General features: G+C 39.9%; 1 protein-coding gene across 1 annotated transcript in view; it reads left to right on the top strand.

The window, feature by feature from the left end:
- Positions 1 to 15275, top strand: part of UNC13C (unc-13 homolog C) — a 4920764-nt gene that overhangs the window by 3868339 nt on the left and 1037150 nt on the right. The window contains exon 18 of the mRNA XM_044078941.1: positions 4416 to 4501. Coding sequence (XP_043934876.1) covers positions 4416 to 4501 — 86 coding nt within the window. The remainder of the gene's footprint in view (positions 1 to 4415; positions 4502 to 15275) is intronic.

Raw genomic sequence — 15275 nt, forward strand, 5'->3', positions numbered from 1 at the left:
TAAAGGGACGGTCTCAGGGATTTTTTTGTTTTGATTTAGCCTTTGTCTACATTTCAGGTTTGCCTTTCTGAACGTGCTCACTTTTGGCTGAGGGGGGATGAGGGTGGGGGAAGAATGCCTGAAATATGTTCCAAAGGCGTTTCTTAAATTACATCTCAAATTGCAGTTGTACTGACAACAGCTGTCCCTGGGAGCCATTCATTAGTTTAATCTGCTCATTTTACCCATTGAGAAAATTTGCCTTTCAGGCATTTTATGACCTGACTGCTGCTGCTTGTCTAGAAATCACATCAGTAATGCAAGGCTTTTAGAACATTAGTAAACAGATTTTTATGTTTCTTTCATTTCATATTTTATTCTGTGGTGTTTGTGATTCCTGGCCATCTACAACAATTTTATGTCATGGCTTCTACCTGTAGAAAGCATATCAGTCAGGCAAACAACAGTGCACACCATATTTCTCTTTCTTTCATGTTTTACTGTATTCTGATTTTTGAATACTAGCCTGGTGTAGTGACTTTCTGACCTGCTAGTAATTCCATAGAAAGCAAGTGAGTGACAGAAGGTTGGCACATTAGCAGACACACTCTTCTGTTCCTTTTTCAGCTTCTAGTTTGATATGTGCTGATTTATGAATACTACTAGACAGATGCACTATTTTTTATGAGCAGGATGCTTGTACATGTGGAGAAGCATGAGTGATGCAAAATTTAAAAATTAGTATACACTGATATGCCTTTTCCCTGGCACAGCTTTATTTTAATATGAACCAGGAGCTGGTGGCATAGTTCCCCAGTGCAATGTAAGTCAAAGAGAAACACAAATCCAAAGATTAATTTATGCTGGGAGCTGAAATAAGACTGGAACTGTGGATTTGCAGGATATTTAAAAGTAAAATGACACTGTGGGTGGGAATGAAAGTGACGTATTGAAGTGGACATGACTTCTGTTAGCTTAACTTGGGCCCTACTTTTAAACATTGTGATTGTCTCTTTAAGCTGTAGCAAGCTGCTTGCTACAATGTAGCAAGCAGTTGCTACTGTTTAGATTGCACACTGAGCACAACAGCACTCAAGTTTGATTACAAATGCAATGCCAGCTTTTAAAAGACAGTGTTATATTAATGAGAGATTGGGATCTGCTGATCATACCCTCCCAATACTTTGCCTCCAAGGTACTTGCCCCTCTCACCTTACTCTAACTACACCACTAGCACCCAGTAATGCTACTTATTTTGTCCTCACTGCAGGGTAACAATGATATATGAAATATAGCCATAATAGTAACTCTTTCTAAGAAAGAATTATCACAAGAGACAGAAGGCTTGTGTGTGTGTGTGTGTGTGTGTGTGTGTGTGTGTGTGTGTGTGTGTGTGTGTGTGTGTGTGTGTGTGTGTGTGTGTGTGTGTGTTTCTAATTCGACCGTTATCACCATGTTGGGGTTTTCATAGCTGAAATGTTAGCACCTATCCATGTAGACGCTGTCATTATTCCAGCAACACTGACACCGGCATAGAATGCTGAAGGTTTTGGACTTGAATTACAAATGAGAGCTAATGATTTATTTTCATACCTTAGAAACTACACATTAATTTAGGTACATCACAATTGTTGCAATAGGAAGCACTTGAGATGAATTAAAATAGTGCACTTGCTGAAATGCTTTGCAAAGCTTGAAAATACTATAGTCATAAAACTAGTAAGGTACTAAAACTGTTTAAATATTCATATCTATATCTATAGCTATATCTTTAACTCTATATATGGTTGTAATCTGTAAGAGGGAATATTCAAAATGGTGAACTTTCTTTATCCCTAGTTTTCCAGCCAGCTGCTTTGCATATGAGTCTTTATTTATATAATGAACATAATAATGAGCATTTGACCTTCCCCACTGCTGTATGATTTCGCAATTGATATATAGTTAGCAAAGGGGTGGGGTGTAGGAGGATTGCCCCTCTGCAAAAAATGTTTTTTGTTTGTTTGTCAGGTTTTTTTTTATCAAAAAGTTATGCTCTATGACCTTTTCTTGCTGTTTTATTAGTACCTTTTCAAGCATACTAACATCTGCAATATTAATGACCTAATTATTTTGTTAACAAGTCCTTCAAAATATCTGTTATGCAGATCAAACAATTAGATTGATAGTACTAGTGTATATATCACACAATTCTGAGCGCTTTATAAAGAAAACATATCTGCATCACATACCCATTACTCAGACACGTGTTAATTTCTTTTGTTGTTTTCCAGTTGTCTGAGTGAACTGATCAGATACTGTATCAATTTTACAGACTACATATTTACTTTACTAATCTCTCCTCAGTTTTATAATGTTTTGCAAATGTATAAAACATTCCCCTAACTATATGAATTTGTTTTGCTTTATTGTGGCAAGGACATGCCTGAAAATGGACCCCATAAAGTCCCTTTCCTGTAAATAAAGAAAAGGAACATTGTTATGATTTCAGTTGTTTAGTCAAATATGGGTAACCTGTATTTGAGTCACCACTGAAGGGTGGAGCATGGCAATATATAGAGAATATGAATATACCAGCATCAGAACTGTTGCACCAATTCTGAACAGCCATTTCAATAAATTGTGTAGGAGCGGCCTTAGGTCAACTGGTGCCCTAGGCAAAAGGGCTCCATGGTGCCCCCACCACACCACCCAGTGCCCCCATCTTGGTCTACCCCCACCAAATAAATACTAGAAAAGTGCCCCTGCTAGAGTTGCGCCCTAGGCGGTCGCCTAGTTGGCCTATGCCTAAGGCCGGCAGGAGATTTAGAAATTGATGTATGCTGTAAAGGGGGGAGAGAGAAAGACAGCAAGCCCAGACTGAGCATGAATGAATTTGTATGTCAGAAACCTGCCAAAATGTGTGCTGGAGATATACAAGCTGATGATGGATCTGTTTCTTACCAGTAATTCATATACACACATCTGTGTGTGTGTGTGTGTGTGTGTGTGTGTAAAATGCACAAGTTAAGGGCATTGTCTTGTTAAGTGACATTGCTCAGAGTCTGATCCTGAACCTTTAATTATTAAGAGATGGCACGTGCCTTAAACCTCCAACTGCTAGCTGTTAGTCTTCTTTAATTTTCTTTTGTTTTTGGTGATAACTGAGGATTACAGTATGTCATAGTTTCAGAGCTGTATTGTTCAGTGTCAGTGATGGCATGCTTGCTTTTCATGGAAAAAGCTGTGGGTTCTGTTCCCACACCAGGAAGATCAATTGCTGACAGTACTGTACAGCATGGGGGGAGGGGGGTGCTGCACTCCTGAGTGTGTCCTCCTTTGGATGAGATGTATAGCAACTATGAATCTGTTGTCAGTTTGCCAGCCATCCCTAATTGCAAAGCACCAGCACACCATTTTTTAATGTAGCATAGGTGATTTATTCTTCATAGGCAGGAGACTCTGAATTTGTAGTTTAAACACTGAAATGCAAAGCTGTTTGCCAGCTGATGTTGGTGTGTTTATAATGACAGCCCTTTGAGTGGAGTCTCACAGTGAATTGTTACGAAATGTGTAGTTTTGCCGTTATTGGTTCATATGTTTGTTTCACTGCTTACTGTAAAAATGTTTAAAACTACAAATTTAAAATACACTCTCAAACAAGTGGTGCTCTATTAAACAAGGAATATAAGTTAATAGTATAAGGAAGGTGAATAAAAAAGCATGCATTTTTGCTTGGTCCCAAAAATGTGTGCATAGGGCTCATGGTCAGAAAATAGCTGAAAGGTGCACTTAATCCAACATGGGCTAAATGCATTCTCTATGAATATAGGTTTGAATGAATGTGAGTTTCAGGGGCAGAGAAGTTTATTGTTGCTCATGCTGTCTGTTTTCATTGTGAGACTGTATTGTTTTGTTTACCAAGTGTCTATCAGTGTTTGTGGTATAAACGTTTAAATAATAGTTTTAAATTAAATCCAAATTTCTGTAATCATTGTATAAGAAAAGAAGGACATTTTATGCACACTGAATTTTCAACAGTGTTTATGGTAACTCGAAAGAGATGGCTAAGTAATGAGGCAATATAATGGCTGAGGGGGGATGCTTACTAAGGGTTTGGTGCTTGGAAGCGGAGGCTGGCTGTGGTGGGGGTTACTGGCTGGGAGGTGCCCTGATCCATTATCCTACCTAGGGCCCCATTTGATCATGGTCAAGCTGTAATTAGAAGCAACTAATTTAAACTTTAAAAGGTATCGATGCTGTGCAAATATACAGAATTAAACGTTCTGAACATTTTAATAATAATAATTTTAATTTTAATAATAATGGATTATGACAAATATGTAAAATATGTTAATAAAAAGAGTTAATATCAGAGTCACTGAGAATAAAAATATACAGTGAGAAAAGGATCAGCAGCTTGTCTTACAATTTTTCATTTGCCTTTCTCCCACCAGGTTTCCTCAGGAGCTTAATATGGGTAAAGTAAGTGCCGATGTCATCTGGAATCTATTTGCTCAGGATATGAAGTATGCAATGGAAGGTAATGCAAACAAAAAACTATTTATGAAGCACAGATTTCCAGAAAAAACTGTTTCATTGGTTTATGTATACTATTACACATATTTTACTGTGTAGTTTAATTTTTGGATGTTTGCTGCTGCTGTAATGCAATAGATTCTGTTTCTCTTCTGTTGTTGCACTATGATACATGTGATTTGCTCCTGACAATACAACTGTTCTGTGATTGTTAACCATTTACAAAAACTGTAAATAAACAGAAGGATAATAAACATTAAGTAAAAAAATGCTTGATTTAGTTATATTCTCTCAATTCTCTCAATAAGGAAGACTTAGTAAATGATAGATATAGGTTTGAGAATATATTTAATAGAATAAAGTTTGTAGCACATTAATGTATGACTTACCTTTAGTCTTGTGGTGTACAATAAGAAAGTCTGATTTGCAAATGTAGTAGTCAATTGTGCCTCATTATTTATTGAATTTATTGTATATATTAGTGACACAGTTCAGTAAAATCATTTTTACTAGACAGCTATTTTTTAGCAAAAGGGTAGAAAGAATGTCATATATTTTATAGTGAATTGCGCCCATCTGTGGGCACAGATATTGGCACTTTCATTAGCATTGGTGCTACATAGTTCTTGCTTCTCCAGTTCTAGTCTTAGCTAGAGTAACCAATGTGTGGAGTCTTTATGTCCTCCCTGTGCCCATAATTAATTTTTCCTGATGTCCCAGTTTTATCTTATATTGGGAAAATATAATTTAATTACATTGGAAGTCCTCCATATTTTGCAAGGATGTGTGCATTCATTCTGCAGTCAGTTGGAGCTCTGTCCAGATTATTTTTCTTCTGCCTTGTGCCCAGTGAGTGATAAGATGGGCATTCATTTTCCTGCATCCCAAATGAATGAAAGAAAGAAATAATCTTTAAATGTACAAATCTGTAGGTAACATATATGTATATATTTATATGCATATATATATATATATATATATATATATACATATATATATATATATATATATATATATATATATATATGTATATATCTGTGCATGTAGTGTCAATTGTCAAAAGCTGCAAAAGCGAAGTCACTAATATTGACATGATAACATAATAATCAAACACTGTCACATTTCTACACAAGGCTACACATCTTGGACTATACAAATTATAAATCATTTTGCTGTTGGGGGTGATCCCCCTACAACCCCTCATCCCCATTCAGATTATTTATTCCAACTTTATGATAGTACAAGCCACTGGAAATGGGCACATTTTCAAACCCTGGGATTGTCTGATCTCACACAACCATTGAAAATCTGTTTTATCAAGCAAAGTGTGTCAGCAAAACAGAGGTCAATTTTTGTAAACCACATATGTGATATATATGGATCACATTCACATTGCTGAAAGTATAGTTCTCCGAACCACATTTTGCCAAGACCACAACTCCAAATTTACACTCCTCTGAAATGGAAAAGAGTTAAACCACATTAACTAATTTTCTCAAATTTTTGTAGGGGGGCTTCACCCCCCACACCCCCTGCTAATTATACATACTAACTCTGAGATCGCACTACACTGACAACAGTATATTTGTTCATACATATTGTAGTGTGATTGCTAAGTGCCATTTTAGAGAAGTGTAAATTCAGAGTTATGGTTTCGGCAAAATATGGTTTGGAGAACTGTACTTTCGGCAATGTGAGTGGGATCGATATATATATACATATATATATATATATATATATATATATATATATATATATATATATAGATATATCAAGAATCTAAATGACAATGCTCAGATCTGCTCTGAGCTACAACAGAATGGCATTAAATATACTGATCCCAAGGATATTGCCAATATCCTGGCAGATTGATTCAGTGTCAACTTCACCCCCCTCTCACCCCCTAAATGGCTCATCTCAATACTGGAAGATTGCCAAATTCTGGTAGTAATGGCCACACAGGTAAAAAAACGCACTCTCCAAGCTAAGAATACAGCATCCATGGGACCAGATGACATTCCAGGTTGTGTACTACAAGAACTACAAAATGAACTGGCACCTCACCTAAGTGTCATGTTTAATCATACCCTCACTTCAGGCTTCATGCCCACTGAGTGGCGCACAGCTACAGTTATCCCACTCCATAAGGGGGGATCCACCTTGGATCCCGGGAACTACCGCCCCATCAGTCTGATGAGCCTGATCTGCAAGGCCATGGAACGTATTATCATGGAGCTTATAAATAAAGACATTGGCAATCTTAAAACACTGGACCCCTCCCAGTTTGGGTTTGTGAAGGGCTGATCTTGTCTCCTGAACCTTATTGTCTTCTTCAAATAAGTCTCCAGAGCCGTGGACAAGGGTAAGGCAGTCCACACAGCCTATCTGGACCTTGCCAAGGCCTTTGACACCATCCCCCACTCTGGAATCATAGATAAACTTACTAAGCTGGGCATTAATCCCTACATCACTCGATGGGTTGCCAACTGACTTACTGACAGAACCCACACTATAAAAGTAGCTGACTCCAAATCCAGCTCCAGACAAGTGACAAGTGGAGTACCTCAGGGTTCAGTCCTGGGACCTCTGTTGTTTGGCATCTACTTCTCTGAAGTACAGGCCAACACTAAGGGACTCTGGCTAACAAAGTTTGCAGATGACTGCAAACTAGGAGCCATTATTGAATCCCCAGATGATGTGGATACTCTACAAAAGGGCCTTACAGAAACAGATGCTTGGTGCCAGAGCCATGGGCTCAAGCTCAATGCCAAGAAATGGATAGTTATCTCCTTTGGTAAAAAACATGTACTTGTGAATTATCACATAGGTGGCAGTACACTAAACACCGAAAGTGTGATAAGAGACTTGGGGACACAGGTGGACAGTAGTCTCACCTTCAATAACCACATCACCACAACAGTCAGGAAATCCTTCTATGTGGCACACCTCATCCCTAAGGGTTTTTCATCCAGAAAAAAGGAGGTCATTGTCCCACTGTACTCATCCCTCATTAGACCCATTATAGAATACAACGCCCCATTTGGTATGTACATCTTAAGACATCTGCAACAACTGGAAAGGACGCAGAAATACCTCACTAAAAGAATCACAGGCCTAAAGCAGATGCCCTATGCTGACCGCCTTTAAAAACTCCAGCTATACTCTGTTGCATATCGTCTACTCCGAGGCAATCTCTACTTAACATACAAGACCTTGTCAAACCCAGAGCTGTTGGACATGCTACACTTAAAGAAATCCCAATCCCTCAGAGCCACACGCTCCAGGGATCTAAATCTTGTCATCACAATAAACAAAACATGCTGGAGGGATAGGTTCCTGACCCAGAGACTCCACAGACTCTGGAATACACTGTCCATACATGTTAAGCAGAGCACCTCTTTGGCCCTCTTCAAAAGGAACCTTGATGACTGGATGGGAGAAAGGAAATTCACCCTGGGGTTCACGTCAGTCAATCTTTCTCTGCCACAGCTGGATAGGTTATTTCAAATGTTCGCTTCTGTTTACCATTAAAACTGGATCATAGGTTCATAGTAATATAGTAGGCTAATGACCACCAAGACCTTTATAAGCCTAAATGTGCAGTCTGACCCAACTGTGTCCCTATGTATCATGGGCATTTATTAGGACAGGGTATGTTAGTTAGGAAGTCCCTAAAAGGTATGTGTGGGGGTATGTTAATTTGGGGATTACAGTCTGCCACTGTCAATCAGAGATATGGAGGCCAGACCCGGAGTGAATTTCTGATTTCTTATCCATTGGTCAAGATTACATTTAAATAGGGTTAGAGATGAACTCTGCTTCACATGGAAGGGAAGCCTGTTCCAAAGCAAGGGATTACTCTGAGCCACATACCTGTCTCACCCACATGTCTTATTTATGTCAGAAGCAAACTTCAGATCCTTGGATCTCGTAGTTCTGATGCTGTTCAGTTTGCAGATGTGGAAAAGGTCCATCAGAGCTGGATCTAAGGATGTCTTGTATGCCAGGCATAGATCACCTCTTAGTAACCTGTAGGAGATGGAGTACAGAGATATGGCTTTAAGGCAATCCATACAGGGCAAAGTGTTTACACCCTAGATTCTCCTTTTAAGGAACCTTTGTGGGCATTTCATCTGTTGCATACATCATATATATATATATCTATATATATATATATATATATATATATATATATATATATATATATATATATGTCAGGTACATGCTGAATGAGAAATTACTCTCAATGGTGAGTCTAAAAAGGGCCAAATAAAGAGGTACTATGACTTTGTATGACTTTTATGCTATGCCTTCACTTATAAGTTGGATGATATGAATAATTTTCTTACTACCTTGGCCACATGTTTGTCAAAGGCCAGAGTACTGTCTACCACTGTTCTCAGATCACAGACTACAGTGTCATCTCTTCAGGTGTCATATCAAAGGAGTAATTAACCTGGGTGGCAGTTTTCTGAAAAGGCACTATAATGCATTTCTTGGCAGTGAGTTTTAGTCTGTGACATTGGCACCAGTCACTTGTCAGTGTTAAAACTTCTTGTAATACATTTGTGTAATGGGATGGATTTATGATAGCTCCCAACTTGCAGTCAGACTGCCCTTTATATTACCCTTTACTAACAAGAAGCAGATGGCAAATAGTAGTGGCCCCAGAATGGAGCCCTGAGATCCCGCAACTGTGATATCATCTTAGTGGAGGTAGTATCATCAGTCCTGACTTCCTAGGTCATGTCTGTGAGCCAGTTGGCAGTCCATTGAGTTATGCAGGGGTTTATGCCCAGTTCATTGAATTTGCCAATTATGCATGAGTAGGGTTTTGTATTGAACACCCTAGCCAGGTCCAGGTAGGCAGTATGCACTGTTTTCTCCTTATCCATTGCTTGGTGACCTTCTCAAAGATGCCCACCAGATTTAGTAGAAATGGTCTTCTTGCACTAACAAACTGGGTTGGTGTCAGTGTGTGAATGTTGCATATGTCTTTGCTGATCATTTATTTATTTCCATAATAATTTGTTTTATGGATTTGCATATTAGACTGGTCAGACTAACAGGTCTTTATTTTCCTAGGTAAGTTGATGGTCCACCCTTTTGAAGTGAGATAACTGCTGCAGTCCTCCATTCTCATGGTACAAAGCCTATTCTGAGGCTATATTTGAAAAGTGACTCAAGTCTTCCAGATAGGTCATGTTTCCATCTATTTAGGAGGCATCCTGGGATATTGCCGGGGCCCAATGAGACTGTGTTTTTGGCCTTATCAAGCACCACCAGGACCTGATACCGGTTAATATTTGAGCAGAGGGATTATAATAGAGATATTTCATGGATAGAAGCAGAGGGGTGGGGAGTGAAGTTTGAGCTGAATTTGTCAGCCAGAAAAATTTTTTCTATGTCACTCTGCTCAGTGAAGTTGGCACCATTAACCACCAGTTTGGCACACTGATGTGTTCTGGCTTTGAGGTTTTGAACATACATGTAGAAGGCCTTGTGGTTGTCTTTAGCCTGTTAGGCTGTCTTGACCTTGTAAATGGCCATGATGGACTTGATTAGTCATCTTAGTTTTTTGTTTAGTTTAATTAGAAAGCTCTTATCATTATGGGAGTTCTCCTCCTGACTTTAGCCATGACTTTTTTCCTTTTGTAATATACCCTTTTAGGGTTGGGATTGCACTAATGTGGTTTGTTTTTAGAGTTTGTTTTGGGCTTACTTCTAGTAGGAGCAACAGCCTCTATACAACCATTTATATGGATGTACATGGTCTCTGTGAACAATTCCACATTGATTGTTGTGAGCTCACGGTTGGGAGGGGCACTGAATTTTGATAAATTCACACTGGAGTGTGGCACAGTGACACAATGGATGGTGATGGTGCCTCACACCAAGAGGTTTCACAGTTTGATTCTCAGCTGGGGTGCCTTCCGTGTGGAGTTTGCATGTCCTGTCTTTGTTTGTGCTGGTGTCCTCTGGGTGCTCTGGTTTCCACTCACATTCCAAAGACATGCAGTAGGTGGATTGGGCACTGACATTGGACTGGCCATATGTGTGAGTGTGCATGTGAGTGTGTGGTGTGGAAAAACTACCATTGCGTGGCTAGTCACCCAGCAGGGTAAACCTTGGCTTTACTTGATTGCCACTGTTGAAGTGACACCCTGACCCCATGTGTGTAGATAGGAAAAAGAGGTTGTGGATGGATGGATAAATTACTTAGTAGGGTATGGTTTGCTTTGGAATAGCTCTTAACTTTTACAGGGTTTGCTGGGGTTACTGAGTTGATTTTTATTTTGAAGGATACAGCTTTGTGGTCCAACCTCACCAATGAGAATGTGACATGAGATGGGGTGCAACTTTCTCCTATTTTGATGAGAAAATGGTCCAGAATGTTTGAAACTCTGGTGGATGTACACACTATCTGGTCAATGGTATTTCTTTTAATAAAGTCCAGGAATCAGTGTGCTTATATAGTAAGTGTGAGGCATTGTGTGTTTCCCAGTCTGTAGAGGGGTAGTTAAAATCTATCATGATTAAGGTAATTGGTTTAATGGTGAGTGTCTCTAGTAAGCCTAGGTATGAGCAATGGGATTTTAGGGACACAGAGGCTGACCTACAGCTTGCTAGGATATGATATGGGACTTTACATATGGTGAGTTGCGTGCGGATAAATCCCAAGGCATCATCCTGTTTAACCAATATAGGGTTATGCTTGTTGCTAATACAAACTGAGACTCCTCCACCTTTTGTCTCTGTCTGTCAGCTCAGGGTCTAAATTTGTGGAAGGCAGTGAAGCCGTGTGTTGCCAGAGTACTTTCTGCAGAGGTAAACCATGTCTCGGTAATGATTCAGATCTCTATATTCTTCAAAGTAAGGAGATCTTGTAGGGTATAGAGTTTCTTGTTTAGCCTCCAAGCATTGAGCAATAACACATTTAGGTTTCTTTGGATTTTGTTTGCTATGTCAGCAGGTATGCCAATTTGGCATTGCCTAAAAAAAGTTCTAAGTGGGTGGATACAGTTTTAGCCAATATTCAGAAGCCTAAGGGAGACAGGTGAAGACCATCCCTTTGGAAAACAATGTGGTCTGTTAACCATGCCCTCCACCTGGAAAAGACACCAGAAACTAAGCCAGTTATTGAAGTCAATCATCTTTTGCTCATACTGTGGCATAATTTTTGGTGAAGATAGAATGCTGCTCAGTGCAAGGCACATACTGCCTGACACGCAGATTCAGAGATCCACAATGTTTCTTTTCTTAATTGGGTAAAATGCTGGTAATAATGGCTAGGTTTCCAAGGGCTCTTAAGCCATTATCCTACTAATCTGCTGTGAACCTATGTCTCAGATCATTAATGCCCACAGTGACTATGACCCTTGACTTGACTGCCTCCTTATAAAATGATTTAACTGAACAGAACTTAAATGATCATTCCATGGGACAGTGGCCTAATGGTTAAGGTGTTTGCCGTACAAACACAAGGTGCCAGGTTTGAATCTCACAAGGGATAATTGGCTAGGCTTAAAATGGCTCACAAGGGCAGTTAGTCTAGAACTAATCTATGAACCTCTATGTAAGCACTGAGGGAAGTTTTAAAATTGTCAGAGGCATTAGCCACTCTTCACAACTGTAAGATGTGGAAAATGAAGACTCTTGCTAATTTGGAGTAACTGAGTAGGCATACTAAGAATCAGCAGTCGGATTCTTGAGTCTGTGGATTATTTTATTTTATTTATTTATTTTTTTCTGATTATTACAGGACCATAACTAGGATTCAAATGCCTTACTAACATGATTGACATTTGAATTGGCTATGCTGGCCATCCTCTTTTCAAAATGGAGCCTGAGTGAGTACTTAATTTGATGATTAGTTTTGTTATGGTAACCATTCCCTGCCCAGTGTGCCATCAGTCCTAACAGCTCAATGTTACTAATCTTTTATTTTGGAGGATGGGAATATAGATGATGTACTAGGGGGTATACAGAGTGTTAGTGTACTTTGACTAAAACTGCAGGAAAACAACTCCAATGTGCTGTACCCATAAAAGACTAGTATTTTCAGTTTGTAACTACAGCACAAACACAGTCTGTACATGATGCATCAGCATTCTTGAAATACAACGCGGTTCATTTTACAATATTTTCAATATTTCTTATTTGCAGATGTTTTCTGGACTGCATGTTAGTACAGTGTGGTGTGCATATCATTAGACTGCAGTCTCCCTTTTCTATGCCTGGTCACTCAATGAATTGTGGTCTGCATACTTCTTAGCACAAGAATTCTGGGCAAAGCTAAAATTAATTTATTTATTTGCTATTTGGTAACCAAGTAGATGGACTGGTCTACTGACCATTTTCTGATAAAAATAAAAAATGCAGCTCACAAAGCTGATACTTATAATAACCAAAACTTTGATAAAACCACAAAGCTTTTGGATACAAATCCTTCCTCAGTGTGATAAAACAATGATTAAAAGATCACATTACATATATGAGGTTTGGGACAAACCAATTTGTCCAGGACCCTCTTTTGGGGAATAAGGGGAGAGGGAAGGGTAATATAGGAGGAATGTGGAAGGGGGGGAGGGGGGGATTTTTGGTGTGGTTAAGTCAGTTAGCTGGGCTCTGGGCATTAAGGGGTTAACTGGTTTGGGGAGTTAGGGGACATGATGTAGGTTTAGGGAGGGAGAGACTTAGCTTTTATATTTTGGTAGCATAGGAAGTGATGTCATATTTAGGCATGAGTTGGTGAGGTGGTAAAGCTAACCCACATCCTGATGACCTTCTAGGTACTTCATTGGCAGGTAGGCCTTGGATGATGTGTGGTGGGATGGGATGTATCAGTGATGGGTTATGTAGTGTAGTTATGATGGTTTTTTTTTGCCTTCTTCTGGGGGGGGTTGGTATAATTGTTAGCAGATGGATGGAGAATAGGGAGAGACAGTGCAGTGAGGAGTAGGGAATGGCTGTATTAGCAGAGCGGGGAGATGGTGAGTGAGTGAGGGCTGCATTATGTGTGAGTAGAGACAGCATGGCTGGCTGACATGTTAAAATTCTTACTGTAAAGTGAGATACAGCTTTGTTTTATTTATTTGGCTCGGTGGGGTGGTCACAGCATTTCATTTGTTCCCTTGATCCCCCATCTTACCTGGTGTGCTTCTCACATAGTTTTGAATTGTGGCTATTTTATTTCTCACTTCCTGCACGGCTACTGGTGGTCTTGTGGCATGTAGCTTCTGTCCGATGGGTGAGTAGGGTTCTTCTGCATGGTCTCAAGTGTTTATGGAGGGCTTGGAGCCGATCGTCTTGGAAGGCCAAGGGTGTCTTATTTCCTAGTTGTTTTCCAGTCTTGTAACCATCTGATCAGGTTGCAGGAAGTTTTTAACGCATGTGCCTTGAGGTGAGGAGCCATTGGCAAGGGGGAATTACACCTCAGCATGACGGAGAACTCAGCTGTTCCTGCTTTAGTTTGTGAGCTCTACCGGAAAGGGAAACAGCTCAGATGAAGTTATATAATGCAAGTAAGACCCATTTGTAAACATAAATATATAAATAAATAAATAAATAAATACAAGAGAGAAATACAAGACAACATCACTATGCCTTCAGGGGTTTGGGGGGGGGCTCTGCACAACTCCTCGTATACTGGGACTGAATAAAAACAAAAAATGTATATCAATAAAATAAGACTGGAAATTACATAAGGACATTGTTGGAGGGTTGCCATAATGGCAAAGGGTTTACCTTGCAGACAAAGTTTGATTCTCACAGGGGATACTTGATTACACTTCCAATGCCCACAGTGCAGTTAGCGTAGTACTAATCTATGAACTTATGTTCAGTCCATGCTGATCTGAGGTTGCAGTCTATTGGCAAACATTTCGGTCACTGCAATCTTTTAGTTTTAGGTTTTTACACAGCAGAGTGGCTGTGTTTGACAGGGGTGGGTCCAATACCTGGTAGGGATGTATAACGGCAGACAGCCGTTCTAACTTGAAGGACCTTGAAACAATGATTCATGTTGACTATGGAGAAAATGCTTTTCAATTGTGCAAGGTATAACATTTCTGGTGCTGTTGGGTCTTTTAGGCAGGAGACATAAGGCATGGCAGTCTTCCCTGTTTATTTCCATGCAAAGATAGTTTTAAATTGTGGCTGTTTTATTTAGTTTCATTGGGGTTTAACAGGGAGGGGTTTGAAGTGCGTTAACACATGGCTGCAATCACTGGCTAATTCATTTTTTTTCTCCAGATGACTAACTTGCAGAGACTTTGGCAGCATTAAGAGGTGACAGTGGCACAGGCAGAAGAACTGTTTCAAGAGGTGTCTACTGCTGATGCAGAGGCAACAGAGCAGGTGAAGGAATCCAGTCAAATGAGGCGGTGCTCTACTCCAAGTGTTACGGTGACGGCTTGGGGGAAGAGGCAGTGAGTATCAAAAGAGATGGTTCCAGCTGGCCCATCAGTTCCATGTGGGACTTCAGATGGAGGATCAGGTAATGATCTTACATTGACTGTCTTGGCAGGTGGGGTAGGCGCTGAGAATGTGGGGATAGTTGAGGAAGACATGGAGTCCATCGGGATGGATTTTGGTAGCAAAAGGAATACCATGGGGGTTGCTGCTGCAGAGGTTGCAGGGATTTCTGGGTCAAGTGGGAGGGGAATTAGGGAGGACAGTGGAGGGTCAGTGGGTAGCACAGGATTGGGTTCAGAACTAGTTTCTGATTTCAGCCTTTGCCCAGGTGACTGGTTAACCATACAGGCCTTGGGTCAGGG

Source organism: Protopterus annectens, chromosome 7.part1, assembly GCF_019279795.1.
Source record: "Protopterus annectens isolate FY-2018-M chromosome 7.part1, PAN1.0, whole genome shotgun sequence".
NCBI lineage: Eukaryota > Metazoa > Chordata > Ceratodontiformes > Protopteridae > Protopterus > Protopterus annectens.